The 26,618-nt window shown below is 41.2% G+C and overlaps 1 protein-coding gene across 3 annotated transcripts in view; it reads left to right on the top strand.

Annotated features, from left to right (window-relative positions):
• Positions 1 to 945: 945 nt before the first annotated feature.
• The window catches only part of LTBP3 (latent transforming growth factor beta binding protein 3), a 104,452-nt gene continuing 78,779 nt past the window's right edge, over positions 946 to 26,618 (top strand). For 2 of the 3 annotated variants that reach the window (XR_013221517.1, XM_077287331.1), the window contains exons 1-3: positions 947 to 1,866; positions 4,249 to 4,539; positions 7,624 to 7,838. Coding sequence is in view for 1 of the 3 variants with exons in the window: in XM_077287331.1 (XP_077143446.1) it covers positions 1,623 to 1,866; positions 4,249 to 4,539; positions 7,624 to 7,838 (750 nt within the window). In the remaining 2 variants the exon portion in view is untranslated. Of the gene's footprint in view, positions 1,867 to 4,248; positions 4,540 to 7,623; positions 7,839 to 26,618 lie in introns of all 3 variants that reach the window. The other variant, XR_013221518.1, reaches the window with a different exon arrangement.

Raw genomic sequence — 26,618 nt, 5'->3', positions numbered from 1 at the left:
TTTGTTCAAAGTTCAAAGTGTTTTCTGAAGTTCCTATCTTCCGGAGCACACTGCTCCACTGCCTCCCAGCTTTCTGCTTACTGGGAGCGGTATGCTCATGAAGATAGACAGTTCAGGCTAGCGGCAAGGCTGAACAGCTGGTTCGAACTGCAGCATTAGGGGAGTGCAGAGCTGCTGATGCTGACCAGATCCAGTAGTCCCACTAGCTTCAGGGCAGCACTTGCAAGCTGTATAGAAAACAGCTTGCAAGTGCACACTCCTAGCCTTGGAAACCAGCCACATCAGAGGTGGTCGATAACCTAGGTGATGAGAAAGCCACTAAAGCATTAAAAACCCCTTTGTCCTAGAAAATTAAGAGGATTTAAATAGCATAATTGCTTATATTTACAAACACTTTGCAATTTTGTTTACCCAATTAATAAAATAAGAAAACTCCTTTAAGAAATACATAATAGAATTTGTGCATTTTCAGCTATCCAAACATTACGCTAGAGGGGGATTCATTATAGCAGATTCTTTTTAATAATATGGCGCTGAAAACATTTTTCGAAGGATTGTATAAACATTCTTTATTTGATTTTATATGGTGTACAATAATGAATAAACATTTATTATACGTAAAAAGTTGCACAAACTTGATACACTGGACTCCAAATCCCTCTGTAGGAGACACAAGTTTGGCACATTTTTCATTCACAATCCCTGATGTCGTGTTCTGACTGTCTAATTGCTTTACCTGAATCTTTACACCTACAACTGTTCTCAATAGTTAGATTTTATTATTGTGCCACCATGTTCGCACTTAGGTTTTTCTCTTTGTGTCTCTGAACTTTTACTCTAAACTTTTAGCTCTATGTAACTTTTTTTTTGTTCTCCCTCTTTTCCAGACTACTCCCACCTTCAGTGCCTGTCCCTCCTCCCCTGCCTGCCTCTCTTACTCCCTTTTTCCCCCTCCTCCGTCTTCCTGTTTTCTCACTCTCTATTTCTTCCCTGGCTGCTCTCAAGACATTGCTCTCATCCGGAAAACCTTTCTACCAGAGCCTCCGGCTTCAGTGACTGTCACTGTCTATGTGTATGTCTGCATCTCTCCGTGAAAACTTTCCCTTTGTTTCTTTCCTCCCTCTAGTTGGCTTCTTTTTTTATTTTTCATATCTCCTCTTCCCATTCCTTCATCGTCATTTTTCACATTCCAGTCTCCCTTTCTTTTCTTTTTTTTTCTGAGCCAGTCTATTTTACTGGTAGGTAATATTCTAAGTGTAGAAGGCTACGTTAGATCTTAGAAGCAGGTATTACCTTAACTCCATAATCGTTATATGGGACAATATAGTGACAGCAGAGACAGATATGTAGGTGAAGAGACTGAGCATCTGTCCAGAAAGTATACGCAGCTAATTAGGAGGTTCAGTAGAGGATTCTTCACTATGCACAAGGACACATAGGACTCTCCTGTGCTTTTCGAGAACAGTCAGGTCAAGTTAATTCTTCGACATGAAAGTTAAGGTCATCATGAGAGGTAACATGCAATGACAACCGGTGACATCGAGGTGTCGAATAAACAAGGCTAGATACACGTAGACAATCAAACAACACACAGGGAAAGTTCTTTTGGGGGGAATTTGAGCATGGCTCCTACACGTTCCTGCCCTTCTTTTGCTATCCTGATCCTCTGGTTGGGAACATTTTTCTGTTACTTTTCTTCGACTGCTTCACGTGAGCGCTTCAAGGTGGTGTTTGCCCCCGTGGTCTGTAAAAGGACATGTCATAAAGGCTATTGTCACGATGTCTGCAAACCAGGGAGCAACATGACGCTGATAGCGGAGAATGGAGGTTCCACAGACACCCTCACTGGCTCTGGATTTAGAGTGGGTGAGTATTTGTTCCAGTCTTGTCTATCGAGGGCATACAGATAGCAGTTTAACCCATAGTGGATTCTTTGCTTTCTAGTGGCAAAGTGTTAAGAAACTTTACTTTTATGCATTTTACTTCAATTTCTATGCATAGGTACGAAGAAGGTCTCGACGTTGAGCAGTTATACTGTAAAAAGAATGCTACAGACATTGCACACAATACGGAAATAATGGTTTTGACTGCAGCCCACTGATTAGAATTGGCTGTCCTCCAGCAGGGTTGGCACCATGACACAATCCAATAGGAATTTCCATGTCGGTGATGATAATGATAGAGAATTGTAAAAAGGCATAATAATATACCTGGGCTACAAAAAGGAAATGCATTTCTGAAATCTTCAGTAAATACTACAGTCGTCCCTGTCTAGAAGGCCATCAACTTCTCTTCTTTCCTATGTCGCAGTTTTTATAGTAGTTGATTACAGTCATTTTGCATAGAAAACAGGGTTAATTGTAACCTACATTTGCTTTGTTGGTTTTTTTAAGGCTTAGATTTTAATGACTTCCACAGTCTTGGACACTTTTAATTATTTCCATTATTCACTCTCTTTAAAGCACCAAATAGTAGCAATAATTGACAAACAGTTATTACATTGAACCCCCAAAGAAGAGAATAGCAAATATAAGGGAAAAGTGTCAACCAGGCCTGAGAGGGAACCTGCTTCCCTGAATATTCTTTTTTTTTTTTTAATCCCCATATGGTTACAGAAATAGGGTCCTTTTTATTTAGAGAGTGGTACTCACAGGGTAATAATGCAGATTAACCTAAAGACACGCCCCAGAGGATCCTGTGAGCCACGCCCCCTTTAAAAAGACTGTAATGATTAGCAGTTAACATAAAGGTCCATATTTCTGGAACCATAAGGCAGATTTAAAAAAAAAAAATGGGATTATTCAAGAGAACAGTGGGAATAAAATAAGAGCAAAAACTGACCACTTTTGACAGGTCCAAATTAAAGAGATCATAGCAGTATACATTATTACTTTTGAGAGATTCTAGTTATTATCTTAGACAATTCCAGTATTCTATATTGTTATACTGGCTTTAAATTGAATATACAAGGAAAACTGTTTTGGACATCCATGTAGGAAAGGGTTCTTTACAGTTAGAGCTTTCAGAATGCGGAATCCTATACTTTAAGAGATAGTAATTGTTGATACTTAGGGCTAGAGTCTTATTTAATGAAAAGTAATTGGGATGGTTATACATAACTGATCTGAGAAAGGTGTTGCATGTTTTGATGCATTTTTTTAAATCTATGTAACCATGTATTTCCATCATATTTCCATCTACCTTTATCAAGGTGTCATAATAGTTGCAATTGGACATTTCTTTTTCATGATTGGTTTTCCAAATGACAAACCTCTATTGATCTCATTTATGAAGCTTATTTATTCATTAAAATTGTTCTGAAATTTAAAAGTAATTTTTTTTTATTTAACAAAAAAAATTATGCGTTTTTGAAAATGTGAAGCTGATATATCTGTACCATATTTTTATTATTTTTTTATTGATTTTAATTATATTTAATTTGTTTGGTGCTCATGCTGATGAGTGATGAAGTATACTTTCTATCATTTCTCTTTTTCTTTATCCCGATTTGATTTATTTGTGTGGCAGCTTTAAATACTTTTTATTTTAAAGAGGATAAAAATAAATTCCCCCTTTTATATTAGATTACATGAATTTAACCCCTTAGATGCTGCAGTTAACAGCTTAACTCCCTAGATGCTGCTGCAGCCAAACGGTTAGACAGAGAAGAGGCTACCCTTCTATGACCTCTTCGGCCGTCCAGGACTTGATTGTGGGATGCCAATGGTTTGAGACCCCAGCACAGCCACAGGCTGGACTTAACAGGAAAAAAAAAGTTAAAAAATATAAACAAAAATAAACAAACCACAGAAATCTAAATAGCCCCCCTTTTCCATTTGTCATATAAAACATTCAAAACAATGAAAAATGAATTTGGTATCGTGTATGTAAAGGTCAAAACTATCAAAAAGTCATTTATCTCATCCCCCCAAAAAATGGAATAAAAAGTGATAAAAAGGTTGTATGTATGCCAAATAAAAAACTGTATAGATTTGGTACTGCAGAAATTGTACTGATCCATAGAATAAAGTTCATGTCAGTTTTGCTACAAATCGATTGTTGTAAAAACGAAGCCCAAAAGACTGTAGAAAAAAATGTATGTATATTATATGGTGAATTAAATGGTACCATGAAAAGTCTCCTGAGTCAGGAATCCTGACTTCATTTAGGGCTCATTAAGCTTAATATTAGGATGTGATCGTGCTGTTTTTAGGGAGTTTTATATGTCATCTTTTCTCTTCTTCTCAGTGGTTTGCCCCATACCATGCATGAACGGTGGCCAATGTTCCTCCAACAATCACTGCCTGTGCCCTCCAGAATTCACAGGGAGATTTTGTCAGTTCCCTGCTGTTGGAGGAGGTGTGGGGCGAAGTCCGAGCGAGACGGGTGAAGGAGAAGGAATGGAGGCATCGTCCGGGAAACATGCAGTCTATGCTGTTCAAGTCATTACAGGAGAAGATGATCCAGAAGGCAAAGGGATGAAAATTAGCCAGTCTGCCCTTACAGTGCCACTGGGGCCTGGGCACAGCTCTGCTGAAGGTATATTTTTTACAAGCCTTAAAAGCTGAAAATGATCTACAAAATCCAAAACTTAAGTTATATCATTGTTTCGAAAAATTGCAAGTCATCCAAAGACCAAAGGATAAGGAACAACTAAATGATCACTGAGGGTCCAACTACTAGGACCTCCGGCAATCCCGAGAGCAAAGCTCTGGAGCCCAGGAGCAAGTCTTGCAGAGCTCCATCTTGAATGAAGAGTGGGTACACGTTTGACGTCCGCTTTATTCGTCATCTATGTTCCTGCCAGAAAAAAAATTGAGCTGTAGTCGGCTTTTTTTGGCAGTCCCATAGACAATGAATAGAGTAGAGAGGGAGCATGTGCATCACTGATCCATTCAAAGTGTGTCTCCTCAGAGCACGGTTTCTGGATTCCAGAGCTCTGCTCATGGGTTACATCTCTTTGTTCTCAGAATCGATGGAAGCACCAGTGGTCTGACCCCATGCAATCAGTAAACTATCTTAAGGATAACATAGGATTTTGGGAATAACCATTTAAAGCTATTCTTTTGGTCATACCTTAAAGCACCACGTCTGTTCCCCTCATAGTAAAATAATTGCCAGCTGCTGTCATGTGCTCTTTTTGGTGCCGCTCCAGTCCCGCTTCGCCATTTTGCTTTGTATTAGTCACAAGCTCTCAATGTAAGTCGCATTCTGACTGTCATGGTTCCACCCCTCAGTATGTCTGGGATGCAGTTCCTGACAACTCGGCCATCCAATCTGGCATAGGATTGTGCTGAAGCTGTCAGTACTTTGATTGACAACTTTCCATTCAGTCTAGTACAGGGGCGTGGTGAGCTGTCAGTGTGTTGATTGACAGCTCAACTATCCAATCAGAGACTGTGAGGTGTCAGCTGTCTCCAAGTGTTTATTATTCCAGGTAATTGCCATGCTTCTTAATTGAGCAGTGTCTCCCAGAACTCAGATGTACATTCAGCTTGTGAGGTTTGTGCTTTCCTGTGCCTTGAGTTCTGTATGCTTGATCTGTTGCCTGACCTTGGACTTCATTCTGACCATCAGCCTGTTTAACCCCTTCAGCTCTGATCCGTTATGCTCCCCGTGCTGACCTTGGAACGTTACCAGACTACACTTTTGTCTCTTCCTTCTGTTTATAATGTACTCTCCTGGCTTCTGACCTTGGATTCCTTGACCACTATGACTCGCAACTTGGCCATAAGAAGTGACTAGCGTCACACTGACCCTTAGTTTTACATTGAAAAATGACCTCCAGAATAGCCCCGCAAACACTGGAGCGATCCGGCAGGTCACATCTAGCAGAAGAGGACTGGAGAAGCACTGAGAACAGCAGAAGATGGCGATGGGTAAGTATTTTACTACAGGCAGGAAACATACATTAGTGATACCACTCCAGGGGTGAAATAAGAAAAAAAATCAAGGGTGCTTTAAATACTCCCAATGAACAGCTGTAAAATATGGGGAATATGGCAGCAAGTGTTGACTTTTGTTGCAGTACTACCACACATCGTTAAGAGTCACAGAAGTTGTTCATGTCATACATGGATGTGGAGACACAGCATTGTATCTTAATTAACCAGATGACTATTTTTAGCAAACCAAGAAGAATAGACTGTTATCTATAAGTTGGCTTTGGAATTTATGTTTTGGTCAAGGAAACAGACTTTCGCTTGTGTAAGCCTGTAATATTGTCATTTCATATAACATATTGTACTCTTATCTTTGATGACTATTGATGTTTGCTGATATGATAATTATGCATTGTGCAGTCTGGATAGCTTGGTGACTATGAAAACAGAGGTGCAAAAGCTATGCAAATAGATTAAATAATCAAGTAATGCTACTTGATCTCATCTCCATTCTCACACTTTATGTCAACACTGAATGAAGGACACCTTTTAAGTACAAAAAGAGGTTACATGCCACTATAGAGACTGAGACAGCCAGAGATTCTGCCAAGACATCCAAACATCTAATGGACCCTACAGGACTGCTACCAATACATCATAGCTCCATCAAGAGGGACATGGATCTATCATTCTAGAGGACACAACCTAGGGGACCTCGGCTATGGTTGGAAGAATACTGATCTGCTCCATTGACCATCGCTGAGCCATGGATATGTTTGGAAAAAGCCAGGAGTGGGACCCGCCGGTCACCTAGCTCCATGGAGATGTTCAGAGAAGCCAGGTTGTGACCCTTGCTTCAACTGGTCTTGTACCTCAATGGACTGTCATCTTCCTAAGCTTGTCATTACCTCTTCTCTGTGTGTGCCACAGGTGGGGTAGTCGACCCAGGAAGATGAAGCCAGGTTGTCACCCTCCGGTCAACTGGCTTTGTACCTGGACTGTCATCTTCCTACGCTTGTATTTACCTCCTTTCTGTGTGCATGCCACAGGTGGGGTAGACGACCCTGGGAGCTCTGAAGTAACAACTGCTATTATCCTGACGAGTCAGCGAAAGGGTGAGACTGTAATGTTCACCATCTTGAGGTATTTTGCTGGGACTGTTCTATGTGTTATCTGCCTGTTTTGTGGTTCAATAAAGCATTGCCACACTGTTTTACCCTCACCCTGTGTTATCTGGGTAGCTTTATGCCGACATTAAAGGGAGAGCAGACATTCTGCGGGACAATCCCTGGTCCATGCGTTTTTGGCATAGCGGACCGGAGTGCCTGCCGATCACCCATGTCTCCACAATGGACATCTTGGGTCCAGCAGAGCTGTAGACACTGCTCAAGGTTCTGCCTAATCGATACCAAGAACCACCCTCTGATAACAGAAGATTGAGTGGCACATTGCCTACCTTGCATTCAATCAAGTGGTGTCGGGAGTCACAGTGGTCAGACCTCCACTGGTTAGACCCTGGTGGTATATCCTAGCAGTAGGTCACCTTTGTATTTGTTGTATCAACAACTTTAAGGCTAACTATTGTATTGGAATTTTTCATGTGTCGAATAGATTTTCAGAAAATTGATGAACATTTTGGCCTCTAGAGGCTCATTGTTTTACTTTGTCCGTGTATTACCATGTTTTCCTATGTTTTCCACCTCATTCTGAAGTATACATTCTTTATTCTTTCTTCTCAAAGTTCAAGTGCTTCCACCTCTATTAAATGTCCGAGTTCATCACCCTCCCAATGCAACCATCCAAGTTCATCGTATCGAAGGACTTGGAGCTGAAGGAACAGCAGGAGGTGGTGGTCAACACTTACTCCATCATCCTGAAGGAAAGGCAGCACCATCCCATCCTGTCACTTACAAACCTCTAGGACGATGTTTTCAAGACACCCTACCCAAACAAACTGTAAGTAATATTGAGAAAAAGTAGTTGGTGAGGAATCTCGTATTCAAAGCGTCTATACACTAAATCTGGTCATACATGAGAAAAATTGGTCACAATCCAACACGTCATAGAATATTGTTTGCTATAAAGATCCTTAACATGAAAGGGCATGTGTAAAAAAAGTATTCCTTATAATTTAAATGCATGCCTCTGCTCCTCATATATTTAAAAAAAATGGGCATCCCCTACGTCTAGAGGAAAGAAAGTTTAATCAACATCACAGATGGTGATTCTTTACTTTTCAAGCAGTGAGACTATGAATTCTTTACTGTATAAGTAGTGACACTATGAATTCTTTACTGTACAAGCAGTGAGACTATGGATTTCTTACTGCATAAGAAGTGAGACTATGGATCCTTTACTGTAAGAGCAGTGAGACTATGGATTCTTTACTGTATAAGTAGTGACACTATGAATTCTTTACTGTACAAGCAGTGGGACTATGGATTATTTACTGTTGTGAACTATACTTCTTGGCTCCCTCTTGTGGTCACTAGTGATTTGGCACTTGGATTGTCTTTTACCAGGTTGGTACTCACCTGCTTCGTTAGGCCTGGGGTGTTGCTATTTAAACTTCCTGGATTCTCAGTCCAGTGCCTGGCATCGTTGTAATCAGTTCATTTCTGTTTGCTCCTGTCTTCAGGTCCTGGTTCTTTGCAAGATAAGCTAAGTCCTGCTTTCTTATTTTTGATCATTTGCTTTGTTTATATTTTTGTCCAGCTTGTACAAAATGTGATTCCTGTTATCGCTGGAAGCTCTAGGGGGCTGATATTCTCCCCCCACACCGTTAGTCGGTTTGGGGGTTCTTGGATATTCAGCGTGGATATTTTGCAGGGTTTTTGCTGACCATATAAGTCATCTTACTATATTCTGCTATTAGTCAGTGGGCCTCTCTTTGCTAAAATCTAGTTCATTCTTACGTTTGTCTTTTCTTCTTACCTCACCGTTATTATTTGTTGGGGGCTTGTATTACTTTGGGGTCTCTTCTCTGGAGGCAAGCGAGGTATTATTTTCCCTTATAGGGTTAGTTAGTTCTCCGGCTGGCGCGAGACGTCTAGAATCAACGTAGGCACGTTCCCCGGCTACTGTTAGTGTTTGTGCTAGGATCAGGTATATGGTCAGCCTAGTTACCACGTCCCTATGAGCTGGTATTTATGTTTGCAGACTTTGCTGTGATATCTGAGATTCTTTGCCATTGGAATCATAACAGTATGCCAGGCCTATGAATAGTTAATGCATTGCAGAAGTGGGATTAAAAGAAAAGGAGTTCTGAGTTTTTGTTTTTTTTTCTCCTCTTTCTTCCTTCCCCTTTTTCTCAGAGTGGCTGTAAGCTTTGCTGCAGACATGAATGTTCAGACCTTGATTACTAGTGTGGATCAGCTTGCTGCACGAGTGCAGAGCATTCAGGATTTTGTTGTTAGCAGTCCTATGTCTGAGCCTAAGATACCTATTCCTGAGCTGTTCTCTGGAGATCGATTTAAATTTAGGAATTTTAGGAATAATTGTAAATTGTTTCTATCTTTGAAACCTCGTTCGTCTGGAGATTCAGCTCAACAAGTTAAAATTGTTATCTCCTTTTTGCGTGGCGACCCTCAGGATTGGGCTTTCTCGTTAGCGCCAGGAGATCCGGCATTGGCGGATGTTGATGCGTTTTTTCTGGCGCTCGGATTGCTTTATGAGGAGCCTAATCTTGAAATTCAGGCAGAAAAAGCTACTGGCTATCTCTCAGGGCCAGGATGAAGCCGAAGTGTATTGCCAAAAATTTCGGAAATGGTCCGTGCTTACTCAATGGAATGAATGTGCTCTGGCCGCAAATTTTAGAAATGGTCTTTCTGAAGCCATTAAGAATGTGATGGTGGGTTTCACAATTCCTACAAGTCTGAATGATTCTATGGCGCTGGCTATTCAGATTGATCGGCGTTTGCGGGAGCACAAATCCGCTAATCCTCTGGCGGTGTTGTCTGAACAGACACCTGTTTCAATGCAATGTGATAGAATCCTGACTAGAACCGAACGACAAAATCATAGACGACAGAATGGGCTGTGTTTTTACTGTGGTGATTCTACACATGTTATATCAGCATGCTCTAAACGCCTAACCAAGGTTGTCAGTCCTGTCTCCATTGGTAATTTGCAGCCTAAATTTATTTTGTCTGTGACTTTAATTTGTTCATTGTCTTCCTACCCTGTTATGGCGTTTGTGGATTCAGGTGCTGCCCTGAGTCTTATGGACTTCTCGTTTGCCAAGCGCTGTGGTTTTGTCCTGGAGCCTTTAAAAATTCCTATTCCTCTCAGAGGAATTGATGCTATGCCACTGGCGGAAAATAAACCGCAGTATTGGACACAAGTAACCATGTGCATGACTCCTGAACATCGGGAAGTGATTCGTTTTCTTGTTCTGCATAAAATGAATGATTTGGTCGTGTTGGGTCTGCCATGGTTACAGACCCATAATCCTGTTTTGGATTGGAAGGCTATGTCGGTGTCGAGTTGGGGTTGTCAGGGAATTCATTGCGATTCTCCGCCGGTGTGTATTGCTACTTCTACTCCTTCAGAGGTTCCTGAATATTTGTGTGACTATCAGGATGTATTCAGTGAGTCCAGGTCCAGTGCTCTTCCTCCTCATAGGGACTGTGACTGCGCAATAGATTTGATTCCTGGCAGTAAATTTCCTAAGGGACGATTATTTAATTTGTCTGTACCCGAGCATGCCGCAATGCGCTCTTATGTCAAGGAGTCTTTGGAGAAGGGGCATATTCGTCCATCCTCTTCCCCTCTTGGTGCGGGATTCTTTTTTGTGGCCAAGAAGGACGGGTCTTTGAGACCTTGTATAGACTATCGGCTTCTGAATAAAATCACTGTTAAGTTTCAGTATCCTTTGCCACTATTGTCAGACTTGTTTGCTCGGATTAAGGGTGCCAAGTGGTTCACCAAGATAGATCTTCGTGGTGCGTACAACCTTGTGCGCATTAGGCAGGGAGATGAATGGAAAACTGCATTCAATATGCCCGAATGTCATTTTGAATACTTGGTGATGCCCTTTGGGCTCTCTAATGCTCCTTCAGTGTTTCAGTCCTTTATGCATGATATTTTCCGGAAGTATCTGGATAAATTTATGATTGTTTATCTGGATGATATTCTGGTTTTCTCGGATGATTGGGATTCTCATGTAAAGCAGGTCAGGATGGTGTTTCAGGTTTTGCGTGATAATGCTTTGTTTGTGAAGGGCTCAAAGTGTCTCTTTGGAGTGCAGAAGGTTTCCTTTTTGGGTTTTATTTTCTCCCCTTCTGCTGTGGAGATGGACCCAGTCAAGGTCCGAGCTATTCATGATTGGACTCAGCCCACGTCTGTTAAGAGTCTTCAGAAGTTCTTGGGGTTTGCTAATTTCTACCGTCGCTTTATCGCTAACTTTTCTAGCGTGGTTAAGCCTTTGACGGATATGACCAAGAAAGGTTCTGATGTGGCTAATTGGGATCCTGCAGCCGTGGAGGCCTTCCAGGAGCTGAAGCGCCGGTTTACTTCGGCGCCTGTTTTGTGCCAGCCTGATGTCTCACTTCCCTTTCAGGTTGAAGTGGATGCTTCTGAGATCGGTGCTGGGGCTGTTTTGTCGCAGAGAGGCTCTGGTTGCTCTGTGATGAGACCATGTGCTTTTTTCTCTAGGAAGTTTTCGCCTCCTGAGCGGAACTATGATGTTGGTAATCGGGAGTTGTTGGCCATGAAGTGGGCATTTGAGGAGTGGCGTCATTGGCTCGAGGGTGCTAAGCATCGTGTGGTGGTCTTGACTGATCACAAAAATCTGATGTATCTCGAGTCTGCTAAGCGCCTGAATCCTAGACAGGCTCGTTGGTCATTGTTTTTCTCTCGTTTTGACTTTGTGGTCTCGTACCTGCCTGGTTCGAAGAATGTTAAGGCTGATGCTCTTTCTAGGAGCTTTGTGCCTGACTCTCCTGGAGTCTCGGAGCCAGCTGGTATTCTTAAAGAGGGAGTAATCGTGTCGGCCATATCTCCTGATTTGCGACGTGTGTTGCAGAGATTTCAGGCTGGTAGACCTGACTCTTGTCCACCTGACAGACTGTTTGTTCCTGATAAATGGACCAGTAAAGTCATTTCCGAGGTTCATTCCTCGGTGTTGGCAGGGCATCCGGGAATTTTTGGTACCCGAGATTTGGTGGCTAGGTCCTTTTGGTGGCCTTCCTTGTCACGGGATGTGCGGTCATTTGTGCAGTCCTGTGGGACTTGTGCTCGGGCTAAGCCTTGTTGTTCTCGTGCTAGCGGGTTGCTTCTGCCCTTGCCCGTCCCGAAGAGGCCTTGGACACACATTTCCATGGATTTCATTTCTGATCTCTCGGTGTCTCAAGGAATGTCTGTCATTTGGGTGGTGTGTGATCGTTTTTCCAAGATGGTCCATTTGGTACCCTTGCCTAAGTTGCCTTCCTCTTCCGATCTGGTTCCTTTGTTTTTTCAGAATGTGGTTCGTTTGCACGGCATTCCGGAGAATATCGTGTCCGACAGAGGATCCCAGTTTGTGTCCAGATTCTGGCGATCTTTTTGTGCTAAAATGGGCATTGAATTGTCATTTTCATCTGCCTTCCATCCTCAGACTAATGGTCAAACGGAGCGAACTAATCAGACACTGGAGGCTTATTTGAGATGTTTTGTTTCTGCGGACCAGGATGATTGGGTGACCTTCTTGCCATTGGCAGAGTTTGCCCTTAATAATCGGGCTAGTTCCGCTACTTTGGTTTCGCCATTCTTCTGCAACTCTGGTTTTCATCCTCGTTTCTCCTCGGGTCATGTTGAGTCTTCTGACTGTCCTGGGGTGGATTCCGTGGTGGATAGGTTGCAGCGGATTTGGAGTCTTGTGGTGGACAACTTGAAGTTGACACAGGAGAAGGCTCAGCGTTTTGCCAACCGCCGCCGCGGTGTGGGCCCCCGACTTCGTGTTGGGGATTTGGTTTGGTTGTCTTCTCGGTATGTCCCTCTGAAGGTTTCCTCTCCTAAGTTTAAGCCTCGCTTTATTGGTCCTTATAAAATTTTGGAAGTTCTTAACCCGGTTTCTTTTCGTTTGGATCTTCCGGTGTCGTTTGCCATCCACAACGTGTTCCATAGGTCTTTGTTGCGGCGGTACGTTGTGCCTGTGGTTCCTGCTGTTGAGCCTCCTGCTCCAGTGTTGGTTGAGGGCGAGTTGGAGTACGTGGTAGAGAAGATCTTGGATTCTCGTCTCTCTAGACGGAGGCTTCAGTATTTGGTCAAATGGAAGGGCTATGGTCAGGAGGATTAATTCCTGGGTGGCCGCCTCTGATGTTCATGCGGCCGATTTGGTTCGTGCCTTCCACGCTGCTCATCCTGGTCGCCCTGGTGGTCTTGGTGAGGGTTCGGTGACCCCTCCTTAAGGGGGGGGTACTGTTGTGAACTATACTTCTTGGCTCCCTCTTGTGGTCACTAGTGATTTGGCACTTGGATTGTCTTTTACCAGGTTGGTACTCACCTGCTTCGTTAGGCCTGGGGTGTTGCTATTTAAACTTCCTGGATTCTCAGTCCAGTGCCTGGCATCGTTGTAATCAGTTCATTTCTGTTTGCTCCTGTCTTCAGGTCCTGGTTCTTTGCAAGATAAGCTAAGTCCTGCTTTCTTATTTTTGATCATTTGCTTTGTTTATATTTTTGTCCAGCTTGTACAAAATGTGATTCCTGTTATCGCTGGAAGCTCTAGGGGGCTGATATTCTCCCCCCACACCGTTAGTCGGTTTGGGGGTTCTTGGATATTCAGCGTGGATATTTTGCAGGGTTTTTGCTGACCATATAAGTCATCTTACTATATTCTGCTATTAGTCAGTGGGCCTCTCTTTGCTAAAATCTAGTTCATTCTTACGTTTGTCTTTTCTTCTTACCTCACCGTTATTATTTGTTGGGGGCTTGTATTACTTTGGGGTCTCTTCTCTGGAGGCAAGCGAGGTCTTATTTTCCCTTATAGGGTTAGTTAGTTCTCCGGCTGGCGCGAGACGTCTAGAATCAACGTAGGCACGTTCCCCGGCTACTGTTAGTGTTTGTGCTAGGATCAGGTATATGGTCAGCCTAGTTACCACGTCCCTATGAGCTGGTATTTATGTTTGCAGACTTTGCTGTAATATCTGAGATTCTTTGCCATTGGAATCATAACAATTTACTGTATAAGTAGTGACACTATGAATTTTTTACTGTACGAGCAGTGAGACTATGGATTCCTTACTGTATAAGTAGTGACACTATGAATTATTTACTGTACAAGCAGTGGGACTATGGATTCTTTACTGTATAAGTAGTGAGACTATGAATTCTTTACTGTACAAGCAGTGAGACTATGGATTCCTAACTGCATAAGCAGTGAGACTATGGATTATTTACTGTAAGAGCAGTGAGACTATGGATTCTTTACTGTATAAGTAGTGACACTATGAATTCTTTACTGTACAAGCAGTGGGACTATGGATTCTTTACTGTATAAGTAGTGACACTATGAATTCTTTACTGTACAAGCAGTGAGACTATGGATTCCTTACTGTATAAGTGGTGACACTATGAATTCTTTACTGTACAAGCAGTGGGACTATGGACTCTTTACTGTATAAGTAGTGAGACTATGAATTCTTTACTGTACAAGCAGTGGGACTATGGATTCTTTACTGTATAAGTAGTGACAATATGAATTATTTACTGTACAAGCAGTGGGACTATGAATTCTTTACTGTATAAGTAGTGAGACTATGAATTCTTTACTGTACAAGCAGTGAGACTATGGATTCCTTACTGTATAAGTAGTGACACTATGAATTCTTTACTGTACAAGCAGTGGGACTATGGATTCTTTACTGTATAAGTAGTGAGACTATGAATTCTTTACTGTACAAGCAGTGGGACTATGGATTCTTTACTGTATAAGTAGTGACACTATGAATTCTTTACTGTACAAGCAGTGGGACTATGGATTCTTTACTGTATAAGTAGTGACAATATGAATTCTTTACTGTACAAGCAGTGGGACTATGGATTCTTTACTGTATAAGTAGTGAGACCATGAATTCTTTACTGTACAAGCAGTGAGACTATGGATTTCTTACTGTATAAGTAGTGAGACTATGAATTCTTTACTGTACAAGCAGTGCGACTATGGATTCCTTACTGTATAAGTAGTGACACTATGAATTCCTTACTGCATAAGCAGTGAGACTATGGATCCTTTACTGTACAAGCAGCGAGAATATGGATTCTTTACTGTACAAGCAGTGAGACTATGGAACTCTCTGCCACATAATGTTGTAACTCATTAAAAAATACCAGGACATTAGATTCTGTGATGGGACATTGATCCAGTGAAATAACCTGATTGCTATATGCAGAGTCGAGAAGGAATTTTTTACCCTAACGGGCAATTAGCACCTGCCTCATGGACTTTTAGCCATCCTCTGTATCAACATGTTAGGCTATAGGTTGAAATTTATGGACTCTTTTTCTACATTCAACCTTAAAAACTATGAAATTATGAAATGTCATAGTTATAGTTTATGTTATGTTGCAATGCGATTGACATCTGACCAGATGGGATTTATATTAACATACGACATGGAAAAAGTGATTAATGACAACAATTTTCTCTGAAATTAAAGATTTTCTGCTTAACTACAGAGTGTATAGTCTATTGCCGCGCTAGCTTTTAATTTTACTAATGTTGATCTGGCTAAGAGTACCTTTAAGCCCCCCATACACATTAGAAAATATCAGCGAAACCCGATGATATCGATGGATCCGGCTGACAGTCTAATGTATATGGGGTTCCCCCATAATTGATGTTGGGAAGATAAGAATCGGGCTTGTCTGATTTTGGGCTGCTGGTCCTTTTGAGATAAGCCACCGCCAGAGATGTCTGGCAGCGATTCTCTCAGAGAACAAAGGAGCGCTCAGCAAAGTAAAAGCTCCTGTGTATGGAGAGTCGGGCGAGATTGCTGCCGGCTGATCGATTGTTTGAACCAACGTTCGTCTGTCAGCTATCTTGGTGTACAGCCAGTTTTCCAAGTAAAGACTGTCCAATTTCTTTCCAATCAGACTCTCCTAGTTCCCTGCCTTTGTCCCATGGTTGTTCTCCTCTAGTTCAGTTGGTGCTTTGTGCTCCCCCTTTGCACCTGCCTGTCCTTGGCCCTTTGGTCTACGTTGACAGCTCCAAGATGACCTTATTCACTGTTGCTCCACTGTGGTTCTTTCTGCATTGCTCATGTTACTGGCAATGGCCAAGAAAAATTCAGTCTTACTGGCATCAAAGAGCAAAGCACTTTCCGTTCAGATATCCACCACTAGGCCTGACTAACCACTCCTGGTGGGAAAAACTCTACACACTTATTCTTCCAAACAGTCACATATCCTCCATCGCCATAAACAATTTGCGCCATAGACATATCACAGCATTTTCCATTTTTGTGAAAAACTATTAACCCCCGACATGCCCAAAACTCAGTGAAGAACGAGCACCAATCACATAGCAGGAAAACTTTATGTTAAAGTATTGAACTTTTTGCTACTCTCAGAGGAAATACAATAAGAATGGAAACTCTTAACAACATTTGTGGTCACCAACATGGCTGAATACTTTACAGAAAGGGGACAAAGAAATGCCTCAAAACAAACAGAGAAAATTATCAAATGGAAGAGAATGACCACTCTCCTATAAGCTCATTAATTTACTGAAGGCTCCCACAAGTGTCAAAAAAAGAGGAAAGTTTCCACCCAGACGATGTTGACTGGATTTCAGACAATGGTTTTTTGATGTACTGAGAATGTTTGATAGAATATTTCTTATTTCAATATAACTTTTCACCATTTTTCTACTGTTTATACATTCAATGAGAACGTACAAACATGAAAATTGTCATTTTTCTACATTTCAGTAATTTGTTGGAATGCCATTGCAGAAACCGTTTGTCTAACTCTGCGACAAAGGGAATGAAATGACGGCCAGCTGCAGAATGGCGTCTTTGTCTCGTACAGTGTTGTCAGATTCACTTAATTTAGTTTTTGATGCATGCATGACTTAGTTTTAAAATGAGCCTGAGGCTTAGTTGAGTTCACATTAGTATGACACAGATCTATGCTCCCTCCTGATTTATGTAACCAAAAACGAGAATAGAGGGACCAGATGGACAAGTCGATAAAAGGATAAACTTTGTAAACCTTTCCTTTCTGCTTCCGCTATCAATTCTGCTTTTCAGTGGAAAACATAATAATAAAATAAATCACTATAATAAATATAGCCAATATAAATGGAAGCAAAGTTTTCACTAGACTAGACTCGCGGTAATATAGATACACATCTTATCAGCACTATTATAATACAGCTTTCTGAATTAGTGATACTTCTGCCTATAATACATAGGGATATACTGAAATAATAATTCTCACTAAATTAGAATATCATCAAAAAGTTAATTTATTTCAGGTCTTCAATACAAAAAGTGAAACTCGTATATTATATAGTCATTACAAACAGAGTGATCTATTTCATGTGTTTATTTCTGTAAATGTTGATGATTATGGCTTACAGCCAATAAAAACCCAAAAGCCATTATCTCTCTTAGTAAATTAGAATAATTAACAAAAAACACCTGCAAAGGCTTCCTAAGAGTTTAAAAATGTCCCCTAATTTGTTTCAGTAGCTCCACAATCATGGGGAAGACTGCTGACTTGACAGATGTCCAGAAGGCAGTCATTGACACACTCCACAAGGAGGGTAAGCCACAAAATGTCATTGCTAAAGATGCCGGCTGTTCACAGAGTGCTGTATCCAAGCATATTAATGGAAAGTTGTGTGAAAGGAAAAAGTGTGGTAGAAAAAGGTGCACAAGCAACTGGGATAATCACAGCCTTGAAAGGATTGTTAACAAAAGGCCGTTCACAAATGTAGGGAGATTCACAAGGAGTGGACCGTTGCTGACGTTATTGCTTCAAGAGCCACCACACACAGACGTATCCAGGACATGGGCTACAAGTGTCGCATTCCTTGTGTCAAGCCACTCATGACCAATAGACAAGGCCAGAAGGGTCTTACCTGAGCCAAGGAGAAAAAGAACTGGACTGTTGCTCAGTGGTCCAAGGTGATGTTTTCAGATGAAAGTAAATTTTGGATTTCATTTGGAAATCAAGGTCCCAGAGTCTGGAGGAAGAGTGGAGAGGCCACAATCCAAGCTGCTTGAGGTCTAGTGTGACGTTTCCACAATCAGTGATGGTTTGAGGAGCCAAGTCATCTGCTGGTGTAGGTCCACTGTGTTTTTTTCAAGACCAAGGCCAGCACAGCAGTCTACCTGGGAATTTTAGAGCACTTCATGCTTCCCTCTGCCGACAAACTTTTTGAAGATGAAAATTTCATTTTCCAACAGGATTTGGCACCTGTCCACACTGCCAAAAGTACCAATACCTGGTTTACAAACATCACTGTGCTTGATTGGTCAGCAAACTCACCTGACCTTAACCCCATGGAGAATCTATGAGGTATTGTTAAGAGGAAGATGAGACACCAGACCCAACAATGCAGACGAACTGAAGGCTGCTATCAAAGCCATTTGGGCTACCATAACACCTCCGCAGTGCCACAGGCTGATCGCCTCCATGCCACGTTGCATTGATGCAGTAATTGATGCAAAAGGAGCGCTGACCAAGTATTGAGTGCATTTACTGAACATACATTTCAGTAGGCCTACATTTCTGATTTTAAAATAATTTTTCATGCTGGTGTTATAAAGTATTCTAATTTACTGAGATAATGACTTTTGGGTTTTCATTGGCTGTAAGCCATAATCATCAACATTAACAGAAATAAACACTTGAAATAGATCACTCTGTTTCTAATGACTCTATATAGTATGAGTTTCACTTTTTGTATTGAAGAACTGAAATAAATTAACTTTTTGATGATATTCCACTTTAGTGAGAAGCACTTGTAGGAATATGCTGAAATAATGTGTCCTGTAGTCTTAGAGAATCAAATTCTCATGTACATAAATATGAATGTACAATATGGGAATTTCTCTAGGAATCCTCATATCTGTCTAGGGGTGTAACCATGGCAAGAGGTCACCCACTACATCTAGATGTATCAACATAGATGATGATTATTTACTGTAACAGCAGTGAGACTGTGGAACTCTCTGTCACAGCACACGGTGATGTTTATTTCATTGAAAGAGGATCTTGGTTGCTTTTCTTGAAATAATATCCCAAGTTAGAGCCCTTTCACACTGCACTCTTCGCCATGTTTCTTTGGTCCTTATATCCAAACTCCCCGTAAAAGGGCATTCGAGCATATGCACAGAATTTAACCCCTTAAATGTGTAATGTCCTATGTGTAATGTGTAACCACCAATACACATTTTAACGGCTGCACTTAAGGGTACTTATTCCTCAGCGCCACTTTTTAACAGAGCAGAGAAATAAGGGGATAGCACCCACCAGCGTGGGAAAATCTCAGGGGTCTCAGCCACCTGGCTAACTGAGACCCCAGAGAACATGATTCAGGTCGGTTTTTACCTTCCCCAGTGTTGCAATTGCTGTTATTCACCGAATAACGGCGACCGCAAAAAAAAAGTCTGATTTCCCATTTATTTCTCTCTCCTCTGATATGATCTAGCATACCAGAGGAGAGAGAAATGAGGTCCCACTAGCCCCCCCTGATGTCCCTGGACCCTCCGGCTCTGTCCGACGGCATCTTCTTCAGGGAAAATGTCGGGCACATGCGCCGTGCTCCCGCCGAGATCTTCCGGCTGGCACCCGGCAACAATAGATTTTTCCTATCGGTTCATTTTGATCACTATGATAGACCCTATCACAGTGATCAAAATAAAAAAGTACATCAAACCCCACTTTATCACCCCCTTAGTTAGGTGAAAATAATAAAATAAAAAATGTATTTACATTTTTCTATTAGGGTTAGGGTTGGGGCTAGGGTTGTGTTGGGGTTACGGTTGTGGTGTTGGGGTTAGGGTTGTGGTGTGGGGCTTATGGTTGTAGTTAGGGTTATGGTTAGGATTGTGCTGGGCTAAGGTTGTATTGAAGATACAGTTGTGTTGGAGTTGGGGTTGGGATTAGGGATGGGATTATTGTCAGGGGTAGGGCTATGTTAGGGATGAAGTTAGAATTGGGGGGTTTCCACTGTTTAGGTACATCAGGGGGTCTCCAAACGCAAAATGGTGCCCGCCACTGAATCCAGCCAATTTTGAATTAAAAAAGTCAAATGGTGCTCCCTCCCTTCTGAGCCCTGCCATGCGCCCAAACAGTGGCTTTCCCCTGCATATGGGGGGCATTGGTGTACTCAGGAGAATTTGCACAACAAATTTTGTGGTCCATTTTCTCTTGTTACCCTTGTGAAAATAAAAAAGTTTGGGTCTAAAGTAAATTTTTTGTGAAAAAAAAAAGTAAAATGTTAATTTTTTCCTTCCACATTGCTTTAGTTCTCGTGATACACCTGAAGAGTTAGTAAACTTCTTGAATGTGGTTTTGAGTGCCTTGATGGGCGCAGTTTTTAGAATGGTGTCACTTTTGGGTATTTTCAGCCATATAGACCCCTCAAACTCACTTCAAATGTGAGGTGGTCCCTATAAAAATGGTTTTGTAAATTTTGTTGGAAAAATGAGAAATCGCTGGTCAACTTTTGACCCCTATAACGTCTCAAGAAAAAAAATTATGTTTCGAAAATTGTTCTGATGTAAAGTAGACATGTGGGAATTGTAAATGTAAAAGCACTCTTAGGCCAGGTTTAGATGGGCGCATTTCACTCTCTGTATATGGACTGCAATGCCTGTATTGACAAATATCCTGACCCGATCTAACAATCTCTTATGTGCCTATGAGGCTCAATGTTTGTATCTGGAGACCTACAGTCAGCCCTTGCATTGAAGTCCATATATGCACCGTGAAACCAAAATAGTTTATGCTGGCCAAATATGTACTAGATTTATGGACAAAGATCAATGATCCAGGGAATCATGGATATTTGGAATTGGGAAGAGATTATTCCCCTATGAGGCAACTGGCCACTTTCTCATATGGGGTTTTTCTGCCTGCCGTAAGATCGACACAAATGGTGGCACTTGGAGGATTTGGGTCTTTTTCCACTTCAATACTATTGCTACCGTACTTATATCGCATGTACAAAGATGCACAAGGAAGAAACAAACTTGAATATTGATCAGACAACCCCCTTAATACAACTATGAGCTAAAAGGAGGGGAACACAACCTTGTAAATAGATTAAGTTGACTGTTGCATTAAAATCTACGGTTTCAATAAAATTAAGCAGTGCTGTATTCTGCAAAAGATTATTAGTGACATTGTGTTCTGCCCTGATCCTGAAGTCTACCTGGTAATTATTACTAGACTGATGAAGTAGAGATGGAGACACAGAAATAGGCTCACATTGCTCCTGTATGGCAGGTGAGACTATAGTGCAGAATTTCCCAGCCAACATTTTTTGTGGGGAAAGTACTCATAAGTAAAGGCTGCAGCTATGAATTTTGGATACTAATCAACTTACAATTAGAGTTTTCAATTAGTTAATTGGCAAAAGAGTCGTCTAGACAACTTGTAAGGCTCAGTAGTAATCAGAGTTATTCATTTTGATTGGTAGTTGATCAAATGAGTCATGATTTCCAAGAAAGAGTCATGGCTCCTTCTTGGCCGGCTCAAAACCTTTTTGAAGCTGCAGATCTGGTTAACTTTGCTAACCCATTTCCGATGACCGGAAGGCTGATTTTGCAGCCAATGAAGTGAAATCAATGATTTGTTTGCAGCAATGAGATGTGATATATTACAGTTTGTATGCTTTGGATAGTTTGGGCAATGTGATCATATAAAAAAAAAGCTTAAAGGTCGAATTTGTAACTTCTGTGAAAGTTTTTTCTTTAACTTGGGAGCAGTATTTGTAATGAAAGGGCAAGACCTCTAGATGTTTGTGTAGGATTCTACCTGGGAGTTACATCTCCGGTAGAAATTGGAATTAGAGAGCTTGTAAGCATTCTGGGGTCCTATGTCATCTAGTTAATTGTTACACACCTCACCAAGGTCTGCTAGACTTTCTTGTGCTCCACATAGAGCTTTGCATATAGTCCGGCGGGCACACATGTGTTTATTTCCTAGGCCTATATAAGTCCTTCCAAGACACACACACCTGTGTTTTGGTATTAAGACTTTCTAGTATGACTTAGTTTGTCTGTGCCCAGTTCCTGTCCAGTCTACAAGATGCCTGTGGTTTCCAGTCTCTGAACTACATATCTGAGGCTTTCAGTACCATGTGCTAACTGGCTAGATTCTTCTTGAACGTCTCCTATCTGCGCCAGTGCCTTTCAGACTTTTTTCTTACTCCGAAGTTCTATCTACTACCTGTTCCTGGTCTTCTAGGGGCCTCTGCTGTATGTCCGCCAGTTTCCAGGATGTCTCCTAGCCACCTGCTGCCTCAATAGTAATTGGACTTTTGTTGTTACTCTAGAGTTTTGTTTACTACCCATCTGCAGTCTCCAAGATGCCTCCTGTCGGCCTGCAGTTTCCAGTCCTTGAGTCTCCAGTCTGCATGCGGTCTACAGTAACTCTTCATTCTGCCTGTGGTCTTCACTAACTATGCAAACTGTTTACAGTCTTCAAGACATCTCCTGCCTGTCTGCAGCTTCCAGTCCATATCTATCTGCAACCCTCAGTATCTCTGTTAAAGGTCTCCTGTCCACTATCTGTGTCCTGCGTGCCTCACCTGCTTGCTGCACCGATGCTCGTGACCTGTATGCCCACTTGGACCTTGAACTTAGTGGTTCCAACTGACCCACCGCATTATGTAAATGAATAACTTGTAGTGGCTTTCATGAGGGTGTACGAAAGAGGAAAATCTGTGTGATCCCAAGTTCTTCTTCCCACGATAGATGAGTATAGGACTTGAGGATGGATGACGATCACAAAATTATGGTAGAGTTTGGATATCTTGCTATATGTTATGTTTTTTTGCAACCAGTATCTTCTCCATCTCTGTTGTGTCACATTTGGTATATTTTTTGGACAAGAGTTTGGAACAAGTGATCTTAAAATGTTGGTAATGAAGTGAGTTGAGAGCTTCCAAGCAACTCATGGAGATTGGATTTATTGGGGACACTATCACTGCCAAGCAAATGCAGAAAGTCACATTTGTTTAATGTGTCCCACATGTCTTCATAAGGTGAGTCCTTGTTTTTAAGGAGACAGCTGAAAGACGAGGAGAGGGAGGGAGCACTACATCTGGTGGGAGATTGTTACCGACTTTCACATATCTCTGCACTGTCATAAAATGACTATCATTATAGAACCATGTCCTTTCAGAGGCTGAAAAATGATATGCAGCAGAACAGAATGAGTCATTTACAGATTTTTTTTGGTGCATGGTGAGTCACAATGACCAAGTATCCTGTGTCATATAAACACATAAATATATATATGGATACAGCAGGCACAATTTTGGTAAAGGAATAGACCAATTAAGCAAACTGGTGCAGACAGACCGCTGCCCGCACTGGCAGTAGAATGTGGGTGGTTTCAATCCTGGCTGAGCCGTTAGTGGTCTCTTAAGACTGAGAGGCTTAGTGTCAAAAATATATAGAGTTAAGAAGTGGAAAAAGAATACTATAAAACAAAGTGTGGGACTGAGCGGGTGTATTTTAATTCAAATATGTAGAAATATACAGAAAACATGTAACACGTTCTGTATAAAGCCACAGGAAGAAGAATTGGCACAAGAATAAAACTGATCTAGTGCTGAAAATACTGAAGACACTCCCAGCAGGGTTTTTTAGGTTTATGCTAGCATTCAACTTGGGGTATGGATTTATTAGTTGCAAACATCAAGCAGCCCACACCAATTCAGAGAAGATGATTTTCATAACGGAAATACCTTTTATGCACTTCATACACATTAAATTGCATGTGGAGAATGTTTACAATATATAGCCCCCTTTGAGTGCTATTTTACATTTAATCTATGAAAAACGTTTGTAGAAGGGAGAGCCAACAGTTTTGTAGCTCATTCCAGCATATGGCACTGAAAGCATTTTCTGTCCAGACAACCGGACCACCCACTTATCTGTGTCGACCACCATCGCTTTTCAAATTCTGGCAAATGCCCGGTTGGAATCACTCTTTTACTATTCTGCAGGATTAAATATCCCTGCATTCCGTGACGGTTTAAAGAAGCACTCTTAGTTTGTTTTTACTTCTATAACTGTACTCTCCACGTGATTGTCTATCTCATTCTGCTACTCTGTTATACATATTGCACTTATTTCAGTTTACAGTCCAGTCTCCTGTTTTTCTTCTCTTCAGCCTTTATGCTCTGTTATAAATCCCATGTTGCATGAAAACATGATTAAATGACCAGCTAGAGCCAGCACAATCTATATTTGCTGAGATCAGACTTTAATCACCCTTTCTTCTATATTCTTTTAAGTAATAGATTACAAGTATAGCCAGGTAGGATGAACTGGGTATCATACATTATAACTGTGTAACAGGAGCTGTGCAATCATCATCATAATCTGTGATAAGAACTTCTGCCCCTACACCATCTATAGTGAGAAAGTTTGTGGTAAATAAAACAACTAGATACGGGGGAAAAAAATTTTTTGAAGGCTTTCACTCGCTGTTAGCGTTCACAAAGGCAATGCAGTTTAGTCCAAACATGTGAAGTTTTATTGACTTCATAAAACCTCCAGTGGTTTAAAAAAAACCAGCCTCTTCTGGGCACAAATGTATAACATAAAATAAACAGTTCATATGCCAGTCGGTAACAAATACCAAGGTGGGCTCACCCATCCAGATTAGTGTCCACACATGTTTAGACTCTGGCTTCAGACTACAGCAATACAAGAGGTATTTACACTTCTACTCCCAGACTAGGAATGAAGCAGCTGAGTCACCTTAAATAAGCTGTTCAGATCCCAAGATGGAGACATGAGAGCAACTAGTCCCACCCATCTTTGCTGACTGTTCCTAAAAACCTGGACCCGTGCTGCCCTATTAAAAAACCCTCTCAGCACTACCCTGCTGGAGCCTGCTATCCAGGTTTCATATAACCAAGGCTAGCCACCTAGGTGACACATATCTCCTTTCCAGCATTTTACCACCTATTCTTTCACAATATACATACATACATGTGCAAAGGTTTTAGGCAGGTGTGGAAAAACTGCTGCAAATTAAAAATGCTTTCACAAATAGAAAAATATTTAGAATTGAGAGTCCTCAGTGGTTGATACCTTTTAATGGCTAACTGAAAAGATGGTACCAAATTGCAAGCTTTCGAGACTACTCAGGTCTCTTCATCAGGCATAGACTAAAAGAAATTCTGGAGAATCACAGAACCGTTCACAAATAGAAGTACTCATCAATTAACAAAATGCAAAGTGGATGAGCAAAAGAGAAATCTAACTCAGATCAATATTTGGTGACCGACCTTTGTCTTTAAAACAGAATCAGTTCTTAGAGGTACACTTGCATACTGTTCTTGAAGGAACTCAGGAAACAGATTGTTTCAAACATCTTGGAGAACTAACCACGAATCTTCTGTGAATATCGTATGTGCAAATCCTTCTGACTCTTCATGTAATCTCATAGAAACTTAATGATAGAGCTCTGTGGAGCCAAACCAACACTTCCAGAGCTACTTGTTTATCTTTACTATTTTTAATTACATTGGCTGGATGTTTGTGGTTGTTGTTCTGCTGCAGAATGAATTTGGTGCCAATGCGATGTCTCCCTGATGGTATTGCATGATGGATAAGTATCTGCCAGTATTTCTCAGCAACAAGGACACCAAGAAATGGGCAACGCTGATGAACATACATGTGGTGGTCCGCCAAGAAAACTTAGTGCAGCAGATGAAAGATACATCATTCTTACTTCCCTTCAAAACCGGTAGATGTCCAGCAGTGCCATCAGCTCACAGCTGGGAGCAATCAGTGGGACTCAGCTACAACCATCTACTGTTCGAGCATGTCTGGCCAAAAGTGGGCTTCTTGAAAAAATTGCAGCCAAAAACCATATCTTTGACATGAAAAATCACAAATCACCATGTAGCCTAATTTTGACACAAGCTACTTATTCTTTTGTATCTAAGTTTTATTACCTATTATCAACTCACTCTTCCTTATACAGATCCCATCTTTGCTCAAGTTTTGCTTCGACTCTTCTCCATGCCTTCACGTATTTTTTTCTTTTTCGCTGTAGTCATTTATTTAGCGACATCTACTGTATCTGCCCTCATCCCATACATTTATTTTTAGTTTTATAGACATTCCTTAATTTGGTCTGATAGCTCGCTGAGTATTTGTGACACATGAAATCATGGTAGAAAAATGCTAAAAATAACACCAAGTAGAACAGCAAACATAGCCTGTGCTACTTTTCCTTCATGTCACCATGCTTCTGGCACATACTCAGTGGTACAGAGGAGGCGAAGGTCATTCAGACAGCCTTCTTCTATTCCCATAGCCTTTGCTGGCATCATTTCACAAATCTTAATAAAGCAAAATCAAGGAACAAAATGGGCATAAACCATTGTTTGTTCAACGGAGAACTACCCCTGTGAAAAGTAATAATGCCAAATAGAAATAGACCTCACAAGCACAAAGTTTGGGCTCTAGTGGAAGTGGTGTGAAAAGTAGCCCAATAGTTGTGTAGTACCAAGCTCATTCCTATTAGACAGTTAATATACTACAAATTAGA

Source organism: Ranitomeya variabilis, chromosome 2 (assembly GCF_051348905.1).
Source record: "Ranitomeya variabilis isolate aRanVar5 chromosome 2, aRanVar5.hap1, whole genome shotgun sequence".
NCBI lineage: Eukaryota > Metazoa > Chordata > Amphibia > Anura > Dendrobatidae > Ranitomeya > Ranitomeya variabilis.
The sequence above is the reverse complement of the archived record's forward strand: the minus strand, read 5'-3'. Positions and strand labels throughout refer to the sequence as shown.